Below are 10,580 nucleotides of genomic sequence, written 5' to 3' on the forward strand. Positions count from 1 at the left end.
CACCACTGGCACCTGTGCAATCACAGCCGGTGCTACGTAGATCGCAGCGACAGATTCGACCACCTGATAGACTTTACCTGTAAATACACTTGAAAGAAACTTCGCCCCACGGGGACTCTCTTTTAAAACAAAGGGGGGGTGAATGTGGTGAACTACATATACCTGTCTGGACATGCCCCCCTTGCTGACTGCTCCTGTGGCTCCTCCCACGGACCCCGGTATAAAGGCGATCAAGGCCTGAGCCCTGGTCTCAGTCTCCAGGATGTAATGTGGTGGTCAATCGCTGCTTGTTCTTTCTTCCAGCCAATAAAAGCCTATATCTCGCCTCACATCTCAGAGAGTTATTAATGGTGCATCAGTCTGTAAGCTCTGCAAACTCGCAGCTTTTACTGTGGCTTCTCAACTCCGTAACAAATTGGTCAATCATTTGACCAGGTCTCTGCCGACATTTGAAAAATTTATAGCGCACATACGTCACATTACGCTTCGGTCTACAAAATGCATCAAATTATTCGATTATCACTTTTAAATTCAAATTATCTCCATGCTCAAAAGTAAAATGGTTATATACCTCAACTGCATCATCACCAATCACATGGAGTAGAATCGCAGCTCTCGTTTTTTCCGATTTATTTTCTGCTCCGATAAATAAATTTCAAAATGCTGCTTAAATTTTTTCCGTTTTTCAGCTACGTTTCCAGTCAGCTGAAGCATCAATGGTGGTTGTAAAGCTTCCATGCTTAAAGCTGTTAGCAAACAACAAAAACATTCACGCTCTTTTTTTTTCAATTATCTTCGCTTCTCCCGTGTTAGCAAAACGAATTATTCTTTCAGACCGACTTCTGACACCATGTTGCATTCTTTATATGTACCATGGGTTACTCATAAAAACACATATTCTGGAAGAACATAACTAGAACTTTTATTCAACAGCAAACAGCAACCATGTCTTAACATACAAGCTTCTCGATCAATCTGTCATTTCTGCACATGCTCATAGCTGTGTCCAGTCACATTCTTACATGTGACATGTGATATCACCACAATGAAAGCAAGTAAATTCGTCTCACTGCTAATACTTTTCTAGCTGTGGGTAATTTTATAACCTCTTTTAACATATCCGTTGTAACATCAGGTATTTGTGTGTGTGTGTGTGTGTGTGTGTGTGTGTGTGTGTGTGTGTGTGTGTGTGTGTGTGCGTGTGTTCTTTTTCTTCCCTAATCCAGCCTTCTTGGTTTACAAACACAGGAAAAGTCAATTCCAGAGAATCACCATCCTCTCCAAAACTTACATTTCAGACTTATTACATTATTTTGGATTTGAGCTTTCTGAGGATTGAATAACTCTTGCTTACATCTTTTTTAGTTAACTTTCTTTACAATATTATAAAGCCTCAAATCATCCCAAATCAATTTCGACTCAACTTCCAGCCTTTACAATATGGATCCCTGCAAAATCACAGATAAATTCAAACAATCCAGTAGATTTCTGTCCATGACTTTTTTTTGTTTACACTGGTCTCAACTTTGGTAGAAGTCATCATGTTTTGTCAAAGTGCTCCTTTTGGTACTGTTTAACTCCATATTTCTATTTATGTTGTTCATACTTTTCTGAAGCCATTTCACAAAATGATCAAAATCATGTAAATCATGATAGCTATTTGCACTTATTAAATTTACTGGAAAATATTTCTGAAATGGGCACTGTGCCTCACAATGGACAAAATAACACAGGAAGCAATGAACAACTTTCTATTCAGTTTATATTTTTCAGTCTCCAATGAATCATCATAATGTTATCTGTTCACTGGAAGCAAATGTGGTGAAACAATTTAATGTGATACTCAGATTATAATTATTGTTCTATTGTGATTTCCAGTGGAATCAGAGTAAATGAATCTAATTAACTAATAGTGTCATCAAAGGTATTTTATTGTCTCAGTAAATATTTCAACAAGTTAAAATCAGATTTTCAAAAGCCATCTTTAGAAGTCCCTCATGCGCCTGAAGGACCCAACCATTGAGTTGTAACCACCCCAGTCACTGTACTTCCTGTATTCCCCAGGTCTCAGGAAGTACTGTCGGCCTCTGTAGTTGGGATGTTCATAGAAGATCCAGTAACCATCCATCACCTGACAGGAGTGGATGTCATGGTAACGAAAACGATCGTAGACAGAGGGACAGTCGTCCATGAATTCCATCATCTGCCCCTGAAAGTCAGGCCTCTCATAAATCCTCATCCTGTAGTTTCCACCTCGGTACTGGAGTAGGAAACACAAGTTTTAGTAATGATATTTTGCAGAGTATTCATTCATTCTACACTATAACCAAACACCAATTCATAGACTCCACACTGACTTCAATGGGAATTACAGTCAAGTGCAAATTGATCATTTCATTAATCATCTGCCTTAATGATCTCACCAAAAGCCATTGCTGCTGCTTCAAACATAAATTAAAGGAAAACATAGGAGAAAGTATGAGAAATTCTGCATTTAAAACCTAGAACATAGCAACACAAAATTTTGGAGGAACTCAGTAGGCCAGGCAGCATCTATGGAAAAGAATACAGTCAATGTTTCAGTTGAAACACTTCGGCAGGACACGAGTTTTGGCCCGAAATGTCAATGGTACACTTTACCATAGATGCTGCCTGCCCTGCTGAGTTCCTACAGCATTTTACGTGTATTTGGATTTTCAGGATCTGCAGATGTTCTCTTGTTTTAGAACATGGAACAGTAGAGCACAGGAACAGGCCCTCTGGTCCACATTGTTGATCTGAATCCAGTAAATTAGGAAATTTAAATTTAGTTGGTCATTTTAATTAACTCCTTTCCGCTTAAACCATGTCCATATCGTTCACTTCACTTCATGTGCCTAAGTAAGTCTCTCTCAGAAGTCCCCGTGTATCTGCCTCTAATAACACCTTTGGCAGCATATTCCAGTCACTCAAACAATGTGAAAAAAGCCCCTCACATCTCCTTTGAATTCACATGATCCCACTGATGCACCATCAATAACTCTTGGAGACGTGAGGTGAGATATAGGCTTTTATTGGCTGGAAGAAAGAACAAGCAGCAATTGACCATCACACTGCATCCTGGAGACTGAGGTCAGGGCGGTGTCTCCAATCACCTTTATACCATGGTCCGTGGGAGGAGCCACGGTCTGTGGGAGGAGCCACAGGAGCAGTCAGTGGGGGGGTGGGTGTGTCCAGACAGGTATATGTAGTTCACTACATCCACCTTAAGCTCATGCCCTCTGGTATAACTTTTAACTGTGGTAAAAAGATACTGACAGTATAAGGGAAGTCTACTTATCTATGCATCTCTTAATGTTATAAACCTCTCTCAAATCTCCCTTTCAGCCTTCCTTGTTCGAGAGAAAACAAGGTAAGCTTGCCCAACCTCTTATTATAGCACATGCCTTCTAAGCCTGGCAATATTCTGATAAGCCTCCATTGTACCCTCTCCAAAGCCTCAACATCCTTCCTATAATGGTGTTCCCAAAACTATATACAACATTCAGAATGACTAGAAAAGAACCAAAGATGTTGGTCAAGATGCCAGCAAATTCACCTTTTGCCTTTCTCAATAACCTGGTGTATATTCCATCAGATTCTTTAAAAGACCACACAGTACCTTTTCCTCTTCTTCAAAATGTACCGACATGTTAATACACTCGGGAAGATTTAGTACCAATTAGGTACTTGGTAGGCCAATTCTCCATCAGCAGAGCCAAACTGCAAAAACTCAAATCCCCTAAAAAACACTGAAACTTACATATGGGTAACTGCGACAGGACTTGGCACAGTCATTCAATCCCATCCAGCGCTGGTAGTCAGGATACTCTCCCCTGCTCAGGACATACTGGTATCCCATGTAGTTGGGTCTCTCGTACAACACCCACCAGTCACTCTCAACACGGATGGAGTTACAGCGGCTGAAGTAAGGGGAGAGGTCGGCACAGTCGGAGCTGCACTCATAGTGCCGACCCTGGAAGTTCCTGTCCTCGTAGAAGATGATCTGTGGGAAGAAATATATCTGTGTTAATAGCTGCTCAGGTGTTCATGGAGAATTCTCATTTAGTTCATTTACTGAGTAGCCCTTGCCTTTCCCATTTTGAACACAGTGAGTCTGGTAACGAGCTGAATGTTTCACTGCCGAACACAAACTGGTATTTATATGCAAGTAGAAAGGCCTCACTAGGCAGTTTCTTGTTGTTCTGATGACACAACATTAAACATCAGCAAAATGCAGCAAAATCCTTTTTTTTCACTTATTGTCGAAAAACAACAGAAAGACATTTGTTGCATCATGGATTCTTTCTGTTGTGCTTTCTTATCATTTTAATTGTTTGTTAAACCAAACAGTTCAGGAACATTCACAGCTACATTTCACCCAGGTCCATTCACAAAGATCAAAGTAGTATTTTGGTTCCCTTTCCCAAACTGCCTACTTTGAGGAGATACCTTATTAAAATGACAAACATCTTTTGAAAATCCATCTGTACAGTTTCTGCTGCACAACACTGATCAGCCACCTGTGTTCTTTCATCAGCGAATTCAGCTAGATGAGTCAAATATGATTTGTCTTCAATAATATTTGCTGACTCTCCCTTCATAACCCCCTTGATCCTACAGAGTTAATGTTGCCTTTTGCAGTGGTTCATTGTAGTTTTCTCACCTCCGGCATTCATTATGTTTGCTCCACTTCTCTTGTTGAACAGTCCAAGCCTTCCACTCTCCTGTCATTGAAGAACTGTACACATACGCTCAACATTTCATTTACCTCCACATTCTGGATTCCTCACCATTCCTGTGATATTTCATTCCGTGTAGTTCATTTTCTGATGTGAGAAAGGCCAGTAACTCTTTTTACAATAACTGAGCCTGGTTTATAAAAACAATCATCTACCAGTGCGCTCCTCAAAAGCATTTAGTATCTTTCCTAAACAGGAGTTTAGATGAACCATGAGATCCAGAGTGTGCTGAGGACCAGGCCACAGGCATTGCAGTCTGCTGACCAAGAACGTTACCAGGGGTCCAAGTAAGATCTCCGCAATGCATTTCATGAACAAAGTGACAATTCACGGCAGAACTTGGATGCTCATCAAGTTGTGGCAGAGTTTGAATGCTAACACTTCTCACAAAGTAAAATCAGGCAACACAGGTGACAACAGGTAGTGAGGAATCAGCGTGTGGAAATGAGATTGAAAATTGGCTGACTGGTGTCACAAAAACAACCTCTTACTCTATGTCAGCAAGACCGAGGAGCTGATGATTGATTTGAGGAGGAAGTTGCCGAGGGGCATGAGCCAGCCCTCATCGTAGGATCAGAGGTGGAGAGGGTTAGCAACTTTAAATTCCTTCGTGTAATCATTTCATAGGACCTGTACTCTGCCCAGCTGAGATTATTGAAGGCAAATCACATCTGAATTTGTTATGGAAGAGCAGACTTGGCTGATCAGTGCTGTGCAATTAGGAAGAAAGCACTGCAGAGCCTTTACTTAAAGGTTTGTGAAGATTCAGCATGACATTTAAAATATTGACAAACTTCTGTAGATTTTATTGCTATTAGGGAGTGTTTGCTAATGCTATTGGGGAAGGTTTGAACTATATTTGCAGGGGGGTGGGAACCAAAGTAAAGAGGCAGAAGATGGGGAAGTTGGAGCACAAGCAGAGACAGCTTGTAGGGAGTTTGTGAAGAAGGATAGGCAGATTTTAGACCATGGATGCACTCAGCCTGATGGTTTGAGATGTCTATTTTAATGCAAGGAGTGTCACTAACAAGCTGGATGAACTTAAATCATGGAACTGTGACATTGTGGCCATAACCGAGACTTGGATGTCTCAGGAGCAGGAATGGCTGCTGAGTATGTCTACATTGTGTTGAAGGAGGTACATAATGAACACTGCTTCAGTATTCACCAGTGAAAAAGTCCTTGGAAATAGTGGGAATGATTTATAGTGGACTGAAACACATGAGCATATAGACATTAAGAAAGATGATGTGCTGGAGCTTTTAAAACGCATTAAGTTGGATAAGTCACCGGGACTGGGTGAGATATATCCCAGGCTACTGTGGGAAGCAAGGGAGGAGATTGCTGAGCCTCTTGCAATGATCTTTGCGTCATCAATAGGGAAGGGAGAAGTACTGAAGGATTGGAATGTTGCAAATGTTGTTCACTTTTTCAAGGAAGGTAGTAGAGATTACCCCCAGGAAATTATAAACCAGTAAGTCTGACTTCAGTGGTGGGCAAGCTTTTGGAGAAGATCCTGAGAGGTAGGATTTATGAGCATTTGATGTTACGGATTCAGCAACAATAAATATATAAGTGAGGCAGGGTTTTTTTCATAACAAATAAAACATTTATTAAGCACTGAAAAACAAACCCCCAAAAGTAAACAAACAACTAACGTAACCAGAAATCAGCTGCTGTGTGGCAGCTTAAACAGCTCTTAAAGGAATAGAGCAAAAACAGTTCTTAAAGTGATGTTGCAAAAACAGTTCTTCAAAGTAGTACTGCAAAAGTTCATTAAAGGAGAGACTTTTTAGATGATTTAAGTTCTCTTTCTATCGTGTTCCTGCAGTTCCCAGTCAAACTGTACTTTTCTCGGAGAAGTTACGAAGATGAAAATGAAACGGCTTAAAGACACTGACCTTTCCTTTACAAAACTGTACACAACCCTTTCTGCTCTTATTTGCAGGGGTTAACACGGGCACAGCCAACGAATTCCTTCTGAATGAGGATCAAACAAGGTCGAACCTGTTTCACTGTCGAAATTGACTTTCCTTGACCTTTTAGCTCCCGAACTCCAATCTTCACTCTCCACTGATTCTCAACTAGCAGTATTATAAAGAAACTGCCGGCAATGAACTTTTAAACTTTAGGCATTAAATAAAACTCCACCTTTCAACCAAACTGCATCATAATATTGGACCACGCAGAGGCATGGAGTCAAAATGGCAAAACCAGCCACGAACTGCCCCTCCTCACAGGGAGGGGTCCTCCTTTTATACCCTGTAAAAAAAACCTGTCACATGACCTCTATTGGCAGGAAAATGATGTCACTCCACCATCACAAGACCACTACCTTAAGTCCAGTATAGATTCAACACCGCTGTCACGTGACAAGTAAAAGATACCCACGGGTATGTAACATTGGAAAGGCATAATCTGATTAGGGATAGTCAGCATGGCTTTGTCAAGGGCAGGTCATGCTTATAAGCCTGATTGAATTCTTTGAAGAAATAACTAAACACATTGATGAAGGTAGAGCAGTGGATGTAGTGTATATGGATTTCAGTGTGGCATTTGATAGGGCTCCCATGCAAGGCTCCTTCAGAAAGGAAGGAAGCATGGGATCCAAGGAGACCTTGCTTTGTAAATCCAGAAATGGCTTGCCCACAGCAGGCAAAGGGTGGTTATAGATGGTTTGTATTCTGCATGAAGTTCAGTGACCAGTGGTGTCCTCAGGGATCTGGGAGCCCTCCATTTGTGATTCTTATAAATGACGTGGATGAAGAAGTAGAAGAGTTTGTTATTTAAGTTCACTGATGACACAAGGTAATGGGAGTTGTGGATAGTCTGGAGGGTTGTCAGAGATTACAGCGGAACATCAACAGGATGCAGAACTGGTCTGAGAAGTGGCAGATGGATTTCAACCCAGAGAAGTGTGAAGTGGTCAGTCCATTATTGGTAAAAACCTCTCCACCATTCCGCACATCTTGTTACCATGGTTTGGACATGGCCCAAGTGCAGAGTGAGAGTCACAGAAGCAGGACGATAGATCCGACTTTAATGTAAACAGTATTAAAGGGAAATAAAATAATAAACACTAGGCCAAACAGAGCTGTTGACTAAAACTCTCAATGGAAAACAAAGCCTACACTGCGGCTGAAAAGAACAGCTAAACATTAAATGAATACCGCTCATCTTCAGAGTCAGTTGACTGGAAAGTCCAATTTCTTGGGCAAGGCAGATATCAAAACATAGCCATGTCCTGTCCAAGTCTTGACAAACACTGTGACAGAATGAATGGTGTTAAACACCATCACAATGAAATAATAATTAGCTGACACATACATAGTCACGAGCGCAAGTGCTGAATCTACTGTGCTGCCGAATTTGCGGCTGTGACACATCTACATGGAGCGTTATTGCAGAAAAGCAGCACCCATTATCAGGAGCCCCCACAACCCAGATCAGGCTCTCTTCTCCCTGCTGTTCTCAGTTGACCAGGAGCCTCAGGACTCACAGTACCAGGTTTAGGAACAGTTATTCCCACTCCACCAACAGGTTTTTGAACAAAATGGAATTACTTCACCCAGCTCCTCTTGCCCCAACACTGAACTCTTCCCAGGAACTTTGGACTCACTTTCAGGGACTCTTCAGCTCACGTTCTCAATATTTATTGCTTATTGATTTATTATTATTATTGGTATGTTTTTATCTCAGCTTTAGCTGGTAAAACCTGAGGGACAGGCATAGCCAAGCACATTCATTTCTCAATTGCAAGAAGCTTTTGGACTATTCCAGTGGTGTTTAAGAATTGTGGCTTTCTGAAGGTTTGAATAAATATTGCTGTGTAGGTCTAATTATTTTTTGTGTAGTGACCTTGGGTTGGGATGGTACCAGTTTTAGAGATTACTATTGGGACAATGTAAAATCTGCTCATGTTTCAGTCTTTCAATTTCCTCTTTTAATTCTGCATATTTCTGGAGATATTAATTTACTGATTTCTGTATGTTATGTGTGCTTTGAATGGCTCTATTTGTAGCCCCTCACTGGGCTCATATGCAATCTCATTTGCCCCTCTGCTAAGTCATGTAAGTCAGTAGTGAGAAGGCCACCTTACATAAATAATATACATCTTGGTTTGGTGTGATATGGGGGTCAACTAAACAGTAATGTTGGGATGTTCCAATTAACAGAATACCAATTAGAGCAAATGCTGTGTAAACCTGCCCATACACAATTAGCAGTCAACAAGAAATAACAGATCATACACCACATACAATTATAAAGAAAGTGTATTTACTAATTTCAGTTTTATCAAACAGTTATTAACAGAAAGAAAAAAAAAGAGCTCATTACAGTTCAAGTCAGTCTAACCATGCGCATGGCGTTGGAGCTGGTGTTATCCAAAGCTGAGTACGACTAATATTCATGGCACTAGATTCTTATCACCTATCAACAGTAGAGCTTCCCATCTTGGACTCCTTCATCTCCTGAAGTGCTATTTGCAATAGGTCTTCCTGTTGGATCAGCTGTCCCTCACAATATTGTCTTCTCTCCTTCTCCCGCTAATAAGATGACCGACCCCATCAGCGTCCATCACAAATCTCTCCATGCCCAGCTCTCTCAAGAGCCTTCTTCTAGTTCCACCATCCTGATTAGCTGATACAACGTTCATAAACTGAACATCATAACCTCTTATCTTCAGCTGAAACAGAAACATTCTACCAGCAGAACACACTGCTTTTACAGAAAGCTCCTCAATGAAATACCCTACAGCATTAGCAGTAGAAATCTTAAGCAGGGTATCACATATTAATAAGTTGTTCTTTCTTCTTTAGCCTGTAATATTATATCTGGACAGTTATCATAGATTATCTTATCTGTAATAATAGATTGGTTGTAATATAATTTCTCAGACTGACTTTAATAGTGGATTAGGATTCTATTTATAGTAAGCCATGGTGTCTTTTTTGAGGTTGTATTTCAAAACAAGATTTTGGTGAATGATATTTGCCACTTGTTTGTGCCTGTGTATGACGGCTGATTGATATGTTCATGGCCTAAGGTAGAAGGAGTCAATTTTAAAAAACCTAGCACATTTATTTTTCAACATAGTCCCCCCCTACATTTACACACTTAGTCCAGCGGTCGTGGAGCATACGGATCATGCCCCTCCGGAAAGTGTCCACAGATGAGTGATTGATAAGTTGGTGGCCTAAGGTAGAAGGAGATGAGTTTAGGAGGGGACTGTGTTGTAAAATAAATGTACTAGGTTTTCTAAAATTGACTCCTTCTATCTTAGGCCACGGACGTTATCAATCACCCCTCATAAGTAATCAGATTGAGTTCAACTGCTGCAGATTACTGTAATGTGCTGATTTGTTCTGGTTTCTCTTGACGTTTTCTGCATTACTAGTTCCCCTCTACCACCACTCTCCTCCGTCTAGTGGAATTAGTCCTTACTCTCAATAATTTCTTCTTTGGCTCCTCCCACTTTCTCCAAACCAAAGGTGTAGCCATGGGCACCTGCGTGGGTCCCAGTTATGCCTGCCTTTTTGTTGGCTTTGTGGAACAGTCCATGTTCCAAGCCTATATGGGTATTCGTCCCCCACTTTTCCTTTGCCAGATTGACGACTGCATTGTCGCCGCCTCCTGCACGGATACTGAGCTCATTGACTTCATTAACGTTGCCTCCAACTTTCACCCTGCCCTCAAATTTACCTGGTCCATTTCCGACACCTCCCTCCCCTTTCTTGATCTTTCTGTATCTATCTTTGTGGTGGCCTATCTACTGATATCTACTATAAGTCTACGGACTCTCACAGCTACCTGGACTAT

At 41.0% G+C, this 10,580-nt stretch overlaps 1 protein-coding gene across 1 annotated transcript; it reads right to left on the reverse strand.

Moving 5' to 3' along the window:
* Nucleotides 1-1,984: 1,984 nt before the first annotated feature.
* On the reverse strand, nucleotides 1,985-9,125 carry LOC132392096 (gamma-crystallin S-1-like). The gene is made up of 4 exons (XM_059965947.1): nucleotides 9,117-9,125; nucleotides 5,397-5,405; nucleotides 3,782-4,024; nucleotides 1,985-2,260 (listed from the first exon to the last, which is right to left on the reverse strand). The coding sequence occupies exons 1-4, from the start codon at nucleotides 9,123-9,125 to the stop codon at nucleotides 1,985-1,987; spliced, it is 537 nt and encodes a 178-aa protein (XP_059821930.1).
* Between the last annotated feature and the right edge of the window lie 1,455 nt (nucleotides 9,126-10,580).

Source organism: Hypanus sabinus, chromosome 4 (assembly GCF_030144855.1).
Source record: "Hypanus sabinus isolate sHypSab1 chromosome 4, sHypSab1.hap1, whole genome shotgun sequence".
Lineage (NCBI taxonomy): Eukaryota > Metazoa > Chordata > Chondrichthyes > Myliobatiformes > Dasyatidae > Hypanus > Hypanus sabinus.

Excerpts from the sequence above, each read along its gene's own strand:
- LOC132392096 (XM_059965947.1), bottom strand. Across the intron at positions 2,261-3,781 it reads CCTGTCGCAGTTACCCATAT|TACCGAGGTGGAAACTACAG; the intron begins GTAAGTTTCAGT and ends TTCCTACTCCAG.